Source organism: Caretta caretta, chromosome 8, assembly GCF_965140235.1.
Source record: "Caretta caretta isolate rCarCar2 chromosome 8, rCarCar1.hap1, whole genome shotgun sequence".
Taxonomy (NCBI): Eukaryota; Metazoa; Chordata; order Testudines; family Cheloniidae; genus Caretta; species Caretta caretta.
The window spans coordinates 35,771,446-35,787,848 of record NC_134213.1 but is presented as its reverse complement, the minus strand read 5'-3'; the positions used below and the strand labels follow the sequence as shown (position 1 = coordinate 35,787,848).

General features: G+C 48.2%; 1 protein-coding gene across 10 annotated transcripts in view; it reads right to left on the bottom strand.

The window, feature by feature from the left end:
- Positions 1-797: 797 nt before the first annotated feature.
- Positions 798-16,403, bottom strand: part of CXXC5 (CXXC finger protein 5) — a 171,836-nt gene continuing 156,230 nt past the window's right edge. For 9 of the 10 annotated variants that reach the window (XM_048861266.2, XM_075131385.1, XM_075131386.1 and 6 more), the window contains 3 exons: positions 13,942-14,921; positions 2,952-3,032; positions 798-2,526 (listed from right to left, as the gene is read on the bottom strand). In XM_048861266.2, coding sequence (XP_048717223.2) covers positions 2,955-3,032; positions 13,942-14,733 — 870 coding nt within the window. In that variant the 5' untranslated portion in view covers positions 14,734-14,921 and the 3' untranslated portion in view covers positions 798-2,526; positions 2,952-2,954. The remainder of the gene's footprint in view (positions 2,527-2,951; positions 3,033-13,941; positions 14,922-16,403) is intronic. The other variant, XM_048861265.2, reaches the window with a different exon arrangement.

Here is a 16,403-nt window from a genome sequence, read left to right as displayed (position 1 = left end):
CTCCACCTGATCTGGCGAGTGACCCAGTCTGCAAGCCACACACACTTGAAAATTATCCCCAAAACAGACTCACCCCTTCACAAGTGCAGAGTAAATTTGTTTTATTGAACATTCAGCTATCTAAACTTAACTCACTAAAAAAGAGTTCCTGTTTTGAAGCATCCATTTTATCCTTGTCTTGCAGAACCAGTCTAAATACAATTATCTGTGGCATGATTGCACTGTTTTTCAAAAACAAATGGCATGTACTGTATGGTAAAACTCTAGGCAGGTCTAGCTGGTCAAATATTCCCACTAAGAAAGATAGTTTTTAACCCAACGACTCATATGATTAAATACGGGGGGAGACTGAACAAGTGGTGGCCCGTTGTGTTTTGTAGTCTTGTAGCCCATTGTGTTTCCTGCCATGGCATCAGGGGCTCGGGACCCTAATGTGTTGGGTACCATTGGAAAAGCCTGCGCATGAAGAGCTGTGAATGTTTGGACCTCGCAAGCTGCACTGTCAAGGAGGAGAGACTTGGTGCAGCTGTTTGTTAGGAAGGAAAAAGGAAAAAAGAAAAAAGATATCGGCGCGATATTGCTCTGGCCAACTCCAGCCAGATCCCGCTCCCAGGGCAGTCAAGGACAGCCTTCCCATTGAACTTCACTGGGCGCTGGATCAGCATACCCAGTGTACATTGCCAAAGCTGGAGCTCTGTGATAAGGGACCCAAGAAACAGCGTTACCGTCCTGCTCCTTGTGCGGCTTTGGACCTAAGCAGGGTGGGAAAGGGCCAAAGGTAAACACGAGAAAGCTCATGGGTTGGACACCATTTATTTCGTTTGATTCCTCTTTCAGAAATGCATCATCCGCATGTTACAATATGTCCATGAAGATGGGACTCTCAACACACGCCGTGTTGACACATCTTTATTCCCATTGTGGCCAATGGTTACCTAGTGGGAGGCAAATTCTAGGCAAACGCTGAATGCTTCTGAAAACAACACCCATCATTTCCAATCAGATTTGGCCTCAATTTATACAAGGGACTGTAGTGCCGATTCCATCGCCTGGTACAAGTTGTCAATTCCCCAACAAACTCACCACCACCAACAACCCTACGTCAGTTTCCAAGGAGTCTGTAGTTTAGTTGTCCACATGCTACCTGTAATGAAAATTCTAGCGATCAAGCCTAGCACAGTTTAGTTTAGACTCCTAAGTATATTGTAACAATCCCAGATTTAACACCGTATGTATTTTGCAGAACATGTGCTATTCAGCCAGCCAGTTAAAAATGTAACATATGCAACCTTAGGGGAAAAATGATTGATTGCTCCATTTGCACTGGCAAACATTTACAATTCTCTCATTTATTTTTTAATCTGCTAATAAAAAAACAAAAGGAAAACTGAAAACTAAAAAATACACCCCAAACCCTGAATGCCAAGAAAGGCAAACTTAGGAAAATGCCATGACACAAGAAGTGACATATTCAAAAGGGACATTTTTTTACGGTTTTTTTCTTCACAACTGCGTGCAACAGAAATGGACAGAAAAAAACGAGATGTAAATCATGACACAAAACATGCATTCATTTTATTCACAAAACAGCCTGGATCGCTAAAACATTACAAACAGCATTTCAATTTACTGATGTAGAGAGAGCTGGAGAGACGGGGATTTGAACGTAAGAGAAATATTAGCTTTCAGAACTGCTTCAGCACAGGTCCTGCAATTTTTTTTATTTTGCTTTTAACTTCAGTAAGTTTATAAAAATGATTTCTATAAGTAAACCATTGCAGTTAGGATCTTGTTTTCCCTGTATGCAGGATTTCTTGTTCTATATTAATAAACTAACAATGGTTTTTTTTCCAAGACTGCCCATTTTGCAGCAATTCTTTCATTTTTAATACCAAGCTTCTTGCTGGTTAAACTTACATATGGGAATGGTTAGGAAAAGGGATACTACATCGTTTTAAACATATTCTCATTTATAAACATGAAGTTGAGGCATTCTAGAAACTATCCACTCTATTTTATGATGGGAAATAATCAAATAAAAAGTATAAATGAGGGTGTAATTAAACAACTGTGCTAAATTACAGTAGTGCTTATTAGTAACTAGATTTTAAAAGGTTACTGTAAATTTACATTCTCTACACAAGAACTGCATCTTCCACACATAAACAACATCAACACCAAAACACAGAAAGAAACTGATTGTCCATACTCTGTCTATTAAGTCTTGGTACTTTACAGATCCATTTTTTTATTATTATTATTTGAAAAGCAGTTAAATGTTTTACTAGGACTTGAAGATGTTAAAACAAACGCAAAAAAAATATATATATAAAAACAGGAATGAAATCTGCGAGAAAATATTTTTGGTTCTAAAGAGACACGGGTGCATCCATTCATTTCAGCCAAAAAATTCCTTGCCTGAGACAACACAAGCAAGCAGTGACATTGCACTTGGATGACAGAGCTTTGGAATTCTCATTCCTACTGAAACCATCTGAATGCAGCTCCTGTAGGAAGCATCACCTTCTGGAAAGAAAGAGAAAAGAAAACAGGGACACATTAAGAGTCAGGTGCATGCGGGAAACACAACTGCTACTAAATATGTCTGCTCTGCACACAACCCTTGGGCCGGTCACAGAAATCTTTCCTCGTGAAATCAGTCCCATTACTCCTCAAGGATGAAATCCCAGCCCAAGGTCCCACTTAAGCCCAAATGAGGATGGGTTTGCAAAATCTGGCCCTGCGTACAGGTTGTTAGGCAGGGGAGGGGGTCCCCAAGAAGCACCATGTTTATGCTAGGGACCTTGTCAAAGAGGTATTAGCAGGCAGTAATGCTAATACGATCAACTGGTAAGTTGATTAAAGGCAGCTAAGTAAAAGCAACGTATGACAACATGCAAATTTTGTCTGGAGTGCACTGCCCTCCCTGCTGGGGCACGCTTTGCACTCACATTTCAGTGTCTTTGGGGTTCTGTTACTATACAGCTGGACTTGTCCTGCGGGGGAGACTTACGCCTTTTAGCAGTTGCAGCCTTTGGTGGGGGGAAAAAAGAGAAAGAAAAGTCCACACAAAAGAGGAAAATCTGTATCGGATGGGAGACAAAATATCTGCTTTGTAATGTGAGGAGGGAGGGAATAGTTTTATTTAGGGGATAAACCCCCTCCCCCCCTTTGGAACACACGCCTTTGGAAACACAATGCACAATTCCTCCTGTTTCAGGCTAGCCACTTCTCCCTCAACCATCCCATTGTCTGTCTGCTGATTAGGGCACAAAGGGAGCCAGCAACTGCTAAGGGGCCCTGAGTGCTACACTGTACCAGGGTACAGGGAGCTCTGCCTTCACTAAGTCACTCCCACAGTCCTGGAAGGCTGGCGGCTGCAACACATGCTCTGTCCTTTGCCTGACAGGCCCTGCAGCCCCCAGGCACGATCTGGAATGGGGCTCAGCACCCCTGACAACCAGTGGGCCAAATCCTGAACCAAAACTTTCAAACCCAGCTGCCTAATGTCAAGCTCCTAAATCCAAATGACAAGACACAACCTGATTCCCAAAGGTGCTGAGCAACCATCAAATCCTATTGAAATCTATGCTCAGCACCTTTGAAAAACAGGTTGTTCCTAAGTAGTCCTGAATATGGCTCTAAGGAGCCTAACTTTAGGCCCCCCAGCTTTGAGAATTTGGCCTCCAAGGGACAGGATCCAGCCTTGCTCAGGCAAACTCCCGTTCACTTCAGGGAGAAGTATGCTTGAGTGTGCAAGAAGTGATTGGGCCCACTGAGAAAAGCTCAGCACACCTCAAAATTTGGGCTTGTGTTGGCACATTAGTAACTGGTGAGCATGCTGGCCCAGAGGCCCTCTGTTCTTTACAAGAACGTCTTGTGCAAAGTTCTCCTTAGCCAGCTCTACCCTGGGAAATGCAGATGGCACTGCCAGTCCTGCTCAGAGCCAGGTTTAGCCACCGTTTCTGGAGCACGGGTCCTGTCTGCGCTCTCAGCGAAGCTGTGGTCAGCTGCTGCCATCCTCCACTACAGGGAAATCCCCTAGTGGGGACTTAGCCTGCAGGCGCTTTAATAAAAAAATTATGCATTTCAAAGGCAGGAAAAGAAAGAGTTGGCCTAAGTCTGCTCCATCACATCTGCACACAGATTTCATAACAACCAGCTGGGCTAGTAACTCAAGCTAATACCTTGGATCATGTTCTCCAAACCCCGCATCTCTGCTGCATCTTTTAAACAGTTCCTTACAAAGTGAGATTCAGGTGACATCTGCTAATTAGCGTTCTCATTTCAAATGAACAGCATTTCACCGGGCAGTCACTCTCAACATCTCTGCCCGGCTACCACACACATCTTCAGTGACAGAAAGGGAGGTTTGTTTTCAACCAGAGGCAGAACGGGTGTTATTCAGCTTTCAGTGCGGGTCACACCTCAACCCTCGTTTCCCACTGGGCGAAGCCACAAGGTTATGGTTGTGATATGGACAAAAGGACCGCTCGGCACTAAGCTGAGACCCAACAAACTCACTGTGCCTGAGAACTGCCTGACCTGGCGCTGTGACATTGGTTTTTAATATGAAGAAAGGAAGCATGCCTGCCTGGGAAAAGGATATCTCCTCCACCCACAAAGGCTCATCTTAGAAGGGTTTCACTCAACAGTCCGGGGGGAGGGAAGGAGCTACAGAGAATGCTTGCTCCTAAAGGGCATCTGGAAAAACAGCTCTGTGATTGTTCCAGCCGTCCACTTACTGTTCCAGACACAATGGAACAAGCTCCTACTTCCCCTGTGTCTGATGTAGATTACAATGTCCGGCTTCCACTGAGTCGGATACAGAAAAGGCAGGCCAGCCTTCCCAGTGCAGCTGGCACGGCAAGGTAACCTTCCTTTACAAAGCTACGCTAGCCTCATGCTGATTGCTGAGCCTGCCCCAAACCTCCCCTTCATTTCAGGCCATTCAAAAACAGGCTAGGCTGGAGCACTTTGGGAAATCAGCAAATTAGAAAATGAGGGACAGAGCCCAAGACGGCAGAAATGAGCAATGCAAACGGGCCTTTCTGGGCACCTGTCAAACAACACACGCATTAAAGCATGGCTCATGCATCCACATTTAAATGATAACACCTAGTGTCTTCTGTTCAGATGGTAACACGCTTTACCAAAGAGCTCACAAGCATTATCACCCAGGTTACAGATAGAGAGACGGCGGCACAGAGAATGCTGGGACTTGCCCAAGGTAAGCAACAGAGTCAAGACTAGAACTATGTCTTCTGCCAGTCGGAGACCTTACCCTCTGAACCACATGGCCCTTATTAAACCTGATCACTTAAAAGGACAAACTCTCAAGAGCTCAGCTTTACACCGCAGTCCCTTGCATTTATGTAGTGTCTGGGAAATGCAGCTAGTGTACAGTACAGTTCCAGTACTTAGTATGGGGTTTGATGGGAAAGAGAGAAGGAATGTCTTCACACAGCACACAGTCAACCTGCCAGGGGATGTTGTGAAGACCAAAACTATAACTGGGATTAAAAAATAATTAGATAAATTCAGGAGGATAGTTCCATCAGTGGCTACTAGCCAAGATGGTCAGGGAGGCAACACCATGCTCTCAGCATCCCTAGCCTCTGACTGCCAGAAGCTGGGAGTAGACGACAGGGGATGGCTCACTTGATGATTGCCTGTTCTGTTCATTCCCTCTGAAGCACCTGGCACTGGCCACTGTCGGAAGACAGGATACTGGACTAGATGGACCACTGGTCTGACCCAGTGTGGCTGTTTTTATGTTCTTATTAATTTCAAACTGCAAAAGGCATGTGAGCTGGCAGAAATTAATTATCCGACCTAGGACACTGGGGCCAACACCCTGGTTCTTGCAGAGCGCACCATGGGATCTTTAAGCAGCCACAAACGGTCAAGTCCTCTGGTTTACATCACCTCTGAATGGCAGCACTAGCAACATTCAGGGAAGAGCACTGCACACGGGGTATCCTAAACTATCTCCTGCTGATCCTTGGGTTCTGCTTCCAAGTTCAGACCCGGCTTGACCCTTCTGAGATCCCACCATATCACAGCACATGGAGGAGAAATAACAGACATCAGAAGAGACCAGTTTTGAGTTGTACCCTTTAAAGAAGAGGCTGTCAGGGAGTCAGCATTAGCTAAGGGAACTGAACTAGGAAAGCTTTTCAAAGCTCACATTGTGCTGAGGACCCACTGGTGAATGATACACAGCAAGACAAAGGAGTGTTCACCGGGGATTACAGGTCTTCCAGCCTGGATACTGAGGGAGATCTCCTACCCAAGAGTGACAGGAGGCTTATGCTAGGCACTGCTTGCTGTAAAGGCAGCAGGACAGGAAACTTACCAATGCCAGAAGAAACTTTCTAGCACGTAGGACTCCCCAGGGGCAGCGCGGGAATTCTGAGCTGGTGGAGATGTAATGCAGGAGCCAAATGTACCTCTCCTTCAGTTCCGGCATAGCCAAGCTGGCTGAGGCTACTGATGGGGAATGGCAGGTTCCCCCAGGACAACTATGAAGCACTGCAACAGCACTCATGTGGACGAGGACAGGGTGGGCTAGTGAGGAATAACCATCTTCACCCCAGACTGGATCCACTGGCACAAACACATCCAGCCTCTGGCAAGGCTTGACAAAAGGAGGGATGGAGAATGACCTGCCCTGCAGATAGTCCCCCTCCCTCCAATCCTACACCCTCTTTTTTGGCCCAGGAGGAAGCCATGGTATTTTTTCCAGCAAAGAGTTTATCGGAAACCAGGCGGGGCCTGACATGTACCACGGAATACTCTACGGCCGTCCTGACATTGCGCGAGTGCTGCTTCCATCCCTGCAGGCACAGAAGAATCGGGACTGGTGTTAGGAAACACTGGCTCCTGATCAGAGTCTAAGTGGGTTGTCCCCAGGGGCAGCAGCTGGGGTTTCCCCCGCTTCCTCTGAAGCATCAGATAGGGACTATTGCCAGGGGCTGGATATTGGATTAGATGGACCAATAGGCTTATCGAGCAGGGCAATTCCTAGGTTGCCATAAACCCTCAGTCAGGTAGCTGCCTGTCCATGCACACTTCCCTGACTCCACTGATCTCAAGCACTTCAGCAGTCCAGTGCAAAAAGGCAAACTGACGGAGGAGGCTCAGGGCAGAGGCTGGTGCAGTCTCTTGAGAACCAGCGTCCTTTGCGTCCCAGGACTTTCCAGGCACTGGCGTTGGTGGGAGACGGCTTACGGCAGCAGCAAGCCAGGGAACGCCAAAGCATCAGCTGATGATGAGCCGACCTGGCACGGGAGCTGCAGGCACTCAGGGCTGCATGTTCAAAGGGGCCTCTGCACAGTGTCCGTTTTTGTGCAGCTAACTTCTGGTGTGTGCAGAACTCGCACACCTTTCAGCCCGAACACCTGTGCATGCAAGTGTTTGTGTGGGCAAAGTCACTTTGGGTTGTTTTAGCTCCTCTGGGTATGTGGACCTCTGGGTTTGGCTCCCCTCTTGCCAGCTTTGGAAGGAAATCTGCACCCTGCCAGAGGCCAGCTCAGCAGCACCTTCTTCCCTGCCATACAAGGACAGACAAACCAGAGCTGAAGGATTTGCCCATGCACAGGGGCCCTTCAGGGACTGGACTTATGTCCTAGAGCCTGGACAACTGCCAACTTGAGGCTTAGGTGCCGCCAGGGATTTTCAAAGTTGCCTCGACAGGAAGGACCGAGCATTTTCCTCTATCCACAACTCACCCCACTTTGGAGATGGGGGTTCTCTTCTTCTCACGCTCCATCCAAATGCAAACACTCAAATGGCTGCACAATACAGGGCAGAAATAACACCTGCCAGAGCGAACAGCAGCTGAACCCAGGAAGTACAGAAGCTCTGAGGGGCCTGTCAGAACCACAGATGTTCCGTGAGTTCGCACCCTGGCTGTAAGATGATTTGTGATGGTGTATGTCCGCTCACACAGTGGCGAGCGCATGACGCCTAGCCACGTGGGTGCGCTGCGTTCTGACCATGCTCACAAGAAGGGCAGGAGCACGACTACCTGGGGCCTTGCGTGGTTCCTCTGCTGTTCCCACAAACGGTTAGCGAGTCCCACTTCTCTGTGCCCAAGGGGATCCCACGTGAAACCCCCCCACAATCCCCTGCTCTGGCCCTAGCAGCTGAGGGCCTATGAGATAGCTGCCCAGATTGTCTCACAATCCACTGGTGCAACCGTGGCTGGACAACATGGAAGGCTGCGGTCAGGCCAACCCAGTTAACACGTGCCTGATGCTGCTGCTGTGTAGATGTGCTCTGCCCACCTGCGTGTTGGATTGGTGGGATCTACCTATGGCGTAGACAGTGATGACGGCTAGTGTTTTCAGGAGCGGGCCCACCCACATGGGAGCTGCGTAAAACAGAGACAGGTCTCAATCAATGGGAGGGGACGATGCACAGCACCGTGCAGGGTCAGGCCCACAGTAAGCTGCTTTGACTTGCTCACAAGACAATAAGCCGGTCCCGCCTGCTCAGAGCCCACATCTGATTTCCTGGGCAAATTTATCTTGGGGGCTGAGCAAGCACCACGGCACAATCACTGTTTCTCAACAATTTCCGCAATTTGCAATCAAATCACTGGAGGAGGCAAAACAGCAATCGGAAAAGATGCTTTTGTGCTAGTGACATAGCTGGTCAGCAGTGCCAGGAGCGAGCGCTGTCTTGGGAGCAGGGCTAGTCCTGGGTCCCAGCCGGGATTTCCAAAGGAAACGTCTTTTGCAAAAGACCTTTCGTTCATTCCCTTTGAAGCACCTGGCACTGGCCACTGTCAGAAGACACGACACTGGGCTAGATGGTCCATTGGTCTGACCCAGTGTGGCTGTTCTTATGTTACGTTCTTACGTTCAGATGGCATCAGAGAAGACTGGCACCTGCTATCTATGACCCTGCCCATGCTATGGCTCAAAATGCAAGAGCAGCAACCCTCTTTGGAAGCGTTGGCCAAGACCGTTCTGATGTGGCTATTGATAGCAGAGCATCCTGAACATTCAGGGAGGGGATATTTTAGGTGACGGACAGCCGTGCTGGGCGTGGACTCTACTCCTCACCCCCGCTGTGACAGACAGCTCACTCCCCAGGACGTTATCCTCTGTCTCTCTTCCCTCCTTCCTCAAATGCTTTCCTCTACTTACTCCCTCTTCCTATGGCTAGGGATGGCTACTGCCCTCCACCACATGGTGGCCAGGCAAAACGGGCATGGCAGGTCTTTCCCTGGGTTTGGACATGCTGCTTTCCGTTCGGCAGAGCTACCACAGCCCCCAGCAGCACATTCAGACGGCAGGCGGCCCCTCCGAGTTAAGGTCATCTCACAAAACAGGGGGCCAACATGGTTCTGAAGCCCTGGGCCATGAACTTCCCAAGGTCCCAAAAGCCAGCTCTACAGATAGCTCAGGAGGTGCATGAACCCCCGCGTGGGACTGACTTTCACTGACACCCCACATAGGCCTTATGCTGCTGGGGACACCAGTGCAATCAAGAGGAGTCACGGGGGCCAGAGATGGTATGTAGCCAGGAAGATCGAGTGTCTCTTAGTGAGGATACACCTTTAAACATAGCTTTCTGTCCATGCCCTGCGTTGCCTCGTTCCTAAGGGCTCAGGGCACTGCCTGAATTGAAGCCCAGCAGTGCACAGCCACGCTGACCCATGGTACATGGACACACTCCCAGTGCACAGCAGACCCAGGTTTCTACACGGGCAGGGGAGGTACCTCAAGTGCCAAGATCCCAGGGGCCTCCCTCACCTCCAGCACTCAGCCTGCTCTGAGGAACAGCTCCGCTGATAATGCTGAACCAGGGGCCAGGCGTGCCGATCTGAAAGGCCGATTCAGGGCTTTGTTTGGAGGAATACAGGTGCTAGAAAGTTCAGGACAATTAAGAAGTCCCAGGTCAAAGATGAGTCTGGAAAGGTTATAAGAGACTATGGACCCAATCCGGAGAGGTGCCGAGCACCTCTGACTCTCCACGGTAGTTGTGTGTGCTAAGCACGTACTCAACCCCTCTCAGGATGGGGCTCTGTATAGAGAAGGAAGATGATGAATGAGTCACGTAAGTGCTTAGACTCATCTACTGAGCAAGCCAGTGCCTGGGCAGAGCCCCACTCACTTCAGGTCGCAGTGAATCAGACCTGTGTGCACCAGGCATTGAGCTGGACTGGTTGTTATTCAGAGCTGTTTGAACACTACTGCAAACGAACGTATACCAGGCAATGGGCTGATCTCTAACGCTTCACTCTCTCGCTCTATTTGCCCTTTGGCATGTGTGAATGGTCATCTAGGCCACATGATCTTGTTTCTGTTCTCCCATTGGATAACAGAACCTTTTGCATCACAGAAGAGGCACCTGAAAGAGATTTTAAGATGGCCACATATTTGCACTTGTATTCACAAGAGACCTGAACCTTCCACACTCATTCTTGTACAATTGTACAAGGGGGAGGAGCCCAAAGGTCACCAAAAATTAATACGGAATGTCATGGATGCCGTTGAACTGGATTCACAGAGTTCGTTCAAATGAGCGTATGTGAATATTGTTCTCCAGTGTTTGCCCAGCTAGCTCAGAAAGGGAGGAAGTATGGCTCTTGAGAGATTTTTGAAGCCACACAAGAATAACGTCAGGACAACACTTCCTTGTCTAGCCATCACCAGCAATGGAGGAACAGAGACCATCAGCAATACCTCTGCTCTCAAAACAGGAGCCATGACCATCTCCAGGGGGCGCTATTGAGCCAAGAAACTGAGTAGGACACAGTGATGTTGCGTGAATTTGTTGCAGTGCTTCGGCCAACAGTGATAGGTGAAGTTGGTGAAGGTTTAATCACCAATAAATTGTGTCGAAACACTGGTGACTTCCCAAATTTGTCTCACATTATGGAGATGACAAAGTCTAAGAGGAGGATATTTTCATCAGGAAAGAGACAAACAATGAACATTTCAGAAGAGGTTGAGTTCTATAGTGTACACAGCCCTCAGCACCACCAGGCTCCAGTGAGTGGAAGAATGCACTGGATCGCCTTAAAGCGCATGAGAACTGCATCTCCCACTGGCCGGCAGCTCACAGTCTGCCACCCTGTCTTCACCTACCTACGCATATGGACTGAAAACTAGGTAGGCAGTGTGAATGAGAATGCAGTTTCTGGGGCGATCTCATGGAAAGAGTGGCCATAAACGTACAGTATTTGAGGTTTCGCCCTATTTTGGTGACTGTAAGTTCCTTAGTTCTCCAAAGGATGGAATCTTACCTGAAACTTTAGAGCCAATAACAGCTATCAATCCATTTCTGCCTATGCACCTATCCACATCTGGGATTCCTGTTGAGTCACCTGTCCTACACCTATGCGTTATTCCAAATTCACTCGGAAAGGAAAGTGACCCATCCACTCAGAGGTCCCAAATCATAAATTAAAAGCCCGATTCCAGTGACTCCGATTTCCCAGTCAGCCGTAGAACAGGAAACAAATCAAACGGGTGGGCGTTCAAAGGGCTCCCCATGCAATTTAACTTCCATATTTAATTCATATTGCAGGAAGAAAACCCTCTTCAACCTAATGTGAGCTATGGAATCAATTGACCTGCTTTAGGACTCTTCAGAAAAGATGAACTTTTTTTTCCCCCTCTCCCTTTTTCCAGATCACTGACTCAGCAAATTAGAACAAGAATATAATTTAGCAATACAGCGGTTTTTGAAAGACACCAGTCCCCTCATACCCCTGCCACCCAAATAGATTTTTTTCCCCTTCACTATTCATTCAGATATGATGTTAATTGAAAACTTAGAATGTGGCTAAGAAAACAGTAAGTTCTCTCCTTCAGAAGACGTCAGAGGTTGCATAATACCCTTGCAACCTGGTACAACATCTTGCTGCCTCAACTGAGGCCGAGGTGTTTTTAACCTTTGTTGGCTTCACAGGAGCAATCTTCAGCAGGAGGAGGAAGGCACACAGCCTAAGCAGTGGTCAAGCTACCAAAAACTGACCATGAATTAAATGGAATATACAGAGGACCTTGTTCAGAGGACTCAGCCCAGCCAAGTGTGGTCACTAGTCCCAGCACAAAACACTGACTCACACTTGAGCCATTTCTGCTCAAGAAACAGCGGGGAGATTCAGTTCCCTCGTATCCGCACAGCTCATCCAGGTCAAGGTTGTATCCTTGACATGCAAAGGTTTGCTTTTGTTGCTACCTACATCGCTTTTGTGCTTGGGCTTTATAAAGCGCTACACACATCTCTACCACAACAAAACTAACACATGGGGATCAGAAAACATCTCTGGTCAACAGAATGTTTCCAAACAACAGGTCTTCTGGGATTTTAAATTCAAGCGAGAAAATTCAGGCAGACAGCGGGTGAACTGTCCTTCCATAGCTGAACTTCAGAAGCCCTGGTCAATCCATGGCTAGGAGATTTTATTTTAAAAAGCCAAAATACAGAGATAGATTTATGGGAAGAGCATCTGATGATATAAAATGCCCACGCCAGGGATTCCCCCAACCCCCAATTTTATTGATCTTTCCTCATTGAAGGGATGGATGAAGTAGTGAATAGATGCACACATGTTGGCGTTAATAATAAAGCATAGTAGTTCCTTGCCATCTCACGCCTGAAATATGCTCAGAGGCACTGTATGCTCCTAACTCATGCCTAACTTTTCACATAATTTAAGCTGAAGTTTACTGAGAACAACTGAGTTCTGATCTTGCTCCACAAGGCTCTGGTTGAATTTCAGGCATGTCTGATAACTCAATCCCCACTGCCTTGCATATGGGCTCCAGATTAATAACCCATCTGCCCTGTACTAACACTCGATCAGGAATCAGCTTCACAAACCAGCGGGATATGTTGGGGCAGCTCTTTTCTAGCACCAAATCCTGCAGTCCTTACTCAGACTAAACTCCCAGTGATCTTAAAGAGTGTTTGCCCAAGTAAAAATTAAGGACCCAATCCTGAAAGGAGCAGAGCACCCGGGATGCTCACTTGATTCTGCTGGCTCGCAGCAGCTCCCAGGAGACACCCAGCACGCTCCGGAACTGGACACTGAGGAAGCCTATTGGACCGGGCCCACATTGCAGATATAAAAAAAGGAAAGATCAGGGGTCAGATTCCATTCCCAGTGACACTAGTGTATATCTGGAGTAACTCTTCTTTCTTCAATGGATTCATATTGGTGTCCTCAAACTCAGAATCTAGCCCTAGGTAAGCTTAGGTTGTCTCAGTTCTGGACATGTTTCCCAAATGAAGTGGCCATTCCCCAGTTGATCACACCAACTTTCAAGAGCTCATCCCCTAACAATTTGCACACAGCACAGTCATTTTCACAGGAATTAACCACAGCCTGTTTCTTCCCTTTCAGAACAAGGGGCAAACTAATGACTTACAGTGGAACACCAGTTTGGAAAAACAGGTTTAACAGATTGATAATGACTACCAGAGTGACCTTGAGACCTGCCCTGAAAAGCCTAGAATTCAGGGCCTGATCCAAAACCCACTGCTGTCCACAGAAAGACTACCACTGACTTCAGTAGGCTTTGGATCAGGCCCTCATCCCATGATTCACTAACTGGCTCAGTAATTGTACTAAGCAATGGCTAGCTAGCTGGCAGGTGCAATTGTGAGACACTCCCCTGTTATACAAGAAAGGGGTATTAAAACTCAAAAGCCCCTACAGGCGTCAATAAAAAGGATACAAATCTACTGAGGGTTGTAATCATCATGGCAAGACCTATTTCAGGTGATATTACTGCTAATTACTAATCAGAATACAGTCGATCAGCATGGGGGGGGAACGCTGACAATTTGTGTGTGATGCTAAAGGCAGGAATTGTTAAGAAGGAAAAAGCCCCGGGATTTTATCATCTCTATCAACATCCAAAGGACAGCAGACCAAGAGAAAGGTTAGGATGTCGGACTACAGCCAGTTACCTCCAGCGCTGCAGACGGCTTCTTTTTGAGTTCCTCACATTTTCGGAATTTGCAAATCTGGTGGCCAGTTTTGCGATTCCTACAACTGCTGCACTGCTCGCAGTTTATCCGTCTTCGGCATGGAGGGCACATGCCACATCTTTTCCGTTTCTTTTTCCCAGAATTGATGGCAGATGCCAATTCATTCTGCATTGGGTACTCTGCCAAGCCAGCCATATGGAGCGCGCTCTCTGCCAGAAACACGCCAGCAGGGGTCATAATGAAAAGGCCTGGGTTTATGGGAAAAGCCCCCAGGTAAGGAAAATCAGAAGGGCTGTTCATTGTCTCTGCAGCTGAGACCGCTTCCATATCAGAGATACCAGTCCCGTGGTCATTTGGTAAAGGAATGTGCTCCTGTACCACTCTTTTGAGCATATCTGTAGACTGAGCAAACTGTTGTAGGCTGATCTGTCCTTCTGATGAGATTTCTGACGCCCTGTCTGATTTGCTCAGCATACTAGAGATATTTTTGTGCTTTGAGGTAGAGTGACTTTTATCCACAGTTGTGGCTTCATTGCCATTAGCTAAGGAGGTTCCTTTCTCTGAATGTTCGCTTACCGAGCTGCTGCTGCTGAAGGTGGAGTAATGGGAGAGTGGACGCGATTTCTTAAGACTTTTGTTCAAAGGTTCACTTATGATCCCACTTTTGTTCCTCCTCTCGGAGTTAACAGGGGGCTGCGAGTCCTCTGGGTTATTTCTGTCCAACATGTTGGGCTTGTTACCAGCGTCTTGAGGGGCACCAGGATTAGACATGGTGTTAAAAAAAACCAGAACCAAACCAAAAAACCAAACCCCACTCGCAGCGGCAACTAACCAACCAACCACCAAAAAATGAAATAATTATAATCAACGGGGGAATCCTTCCAACGCTGCTGCAGGGGTCTTCAGGGCAAGGTCAGTGCAGGGTCATCATCTGCGGTGCTGGTACAAAACATACGGCTCTGGAAGTAGAAAACAATAGACAGTTAGCAGTGGCACAAGCGACCGTGCTTTCCAAAGCCGCTCTCCGGCTCCCTGCAATGAAAGCCTCAGCTCCAGTAACAATGAACTGACAGGGCATGGACCTAGACTGGGATCAGTTAGCCTACGCCGTCACATTTAAAGAGTCACCATCATGAGTTTCAAAGGAATGGCCTGGCCTGGCTGACTAGCAGCGCCCTGAATTGCTAATGCTCCAAGGACTTGATTCCCCTTTCCCACTGGGGGAAATGAGGAGGAACCCCACCAAAGCCAGAGGCCCAGAGCCTCTGCTCCGGCTGAGCTGTGTTCGGCACAGGTCCGTAAAGTGAGGAGAGTCTTTAAGTCACCTTTGTGCTGCCCTGATTCTGGGGCTGCCTGCCTGGTCCCTAGAGCACCATTGAATCTATTTCCTTCCCACATCCCCAGCAGCCATCCCTGCAGCTGAGGATCCGTCAGACACAGTGGCATCTTGTCCATGCCCCCTTTTTCCTAGCCACACACCCAGGCAGACAGATTTCTCTTAATGCCAGGCTTGAGGTTGTTGGATCGGAGCCAGGGACTGGCCCAATGGCATTGCACTAGGGTACAGCTGGTGTGAGAAAAGAACCAGGCCCCGGCAATCTAATCTGCTTTCCCCATTTATGCGGATTCATTTTCCCTTGTCTCACCCAGCTCGGGCAGCAACTAAATGGGTCAGTCTGTGTTTCTGGCCTGTCTCCCTCTCGTGTCCTCAATCGCTGCCTGAGTGTGGCTGCTGCTCGAGGAGTTCCTGGAGCTGCAGTGGGGATTGCTGCTTCTTCTTCTTCTTCTTTTAAAGAATGAACACTTGCCTTGGGAGTCAGAGAGGAAAGTGACGAGACCATCCCCTGTGATGAGAACGTCCCTCTCCGTGCTGCATATCAGAACCCAGAGGTTTGGCCTGCACTGAGCTGGTGTAATCCCGCTAGTGAAGTGGTCCTCAAACTGTGGGTCGGGACCCCAAAGTGGGTCACAACCCCATTTTAATGGGGTCACCAGGGCTGGTGTTAGACTTGCTGGGGCCCAGGGCTAAAGCCGAAGCCTGAGGGCTTCAGCCCTTGGTGGTGGATCTCAGATTACAGGCCCCCTGCCCCGGGTAACAGGGGTTTGGCCCCCCACCTGGGGTGGTGGGGCTCGGGCAGGCTCAGGCTTCGGTCCCCTGGCCTGGGGTCTTGTAGTAATATTTGTTGTCAGAAGTGGGTCACAGTGCAATAAAGTTTGAAAACCCCACTATAGTGAACTAGTCTGCAAACAGCAAAGACAATCGGAGAAGCTTCCTATGGCCCAAATGGGCTTGATTCTGATCTCACGTACGCCAGTGTAGCCCCACTGCCTCCAGCTGAGTCCCTCCTTGCTGTGTAAGGAAGTCCTGGTACTGCTACCCTCAGCATTGAGCGCCCGGGTACGTTTCCTGAAGGGTGGCCTCCCCTGGGTAGTGCCTGTGT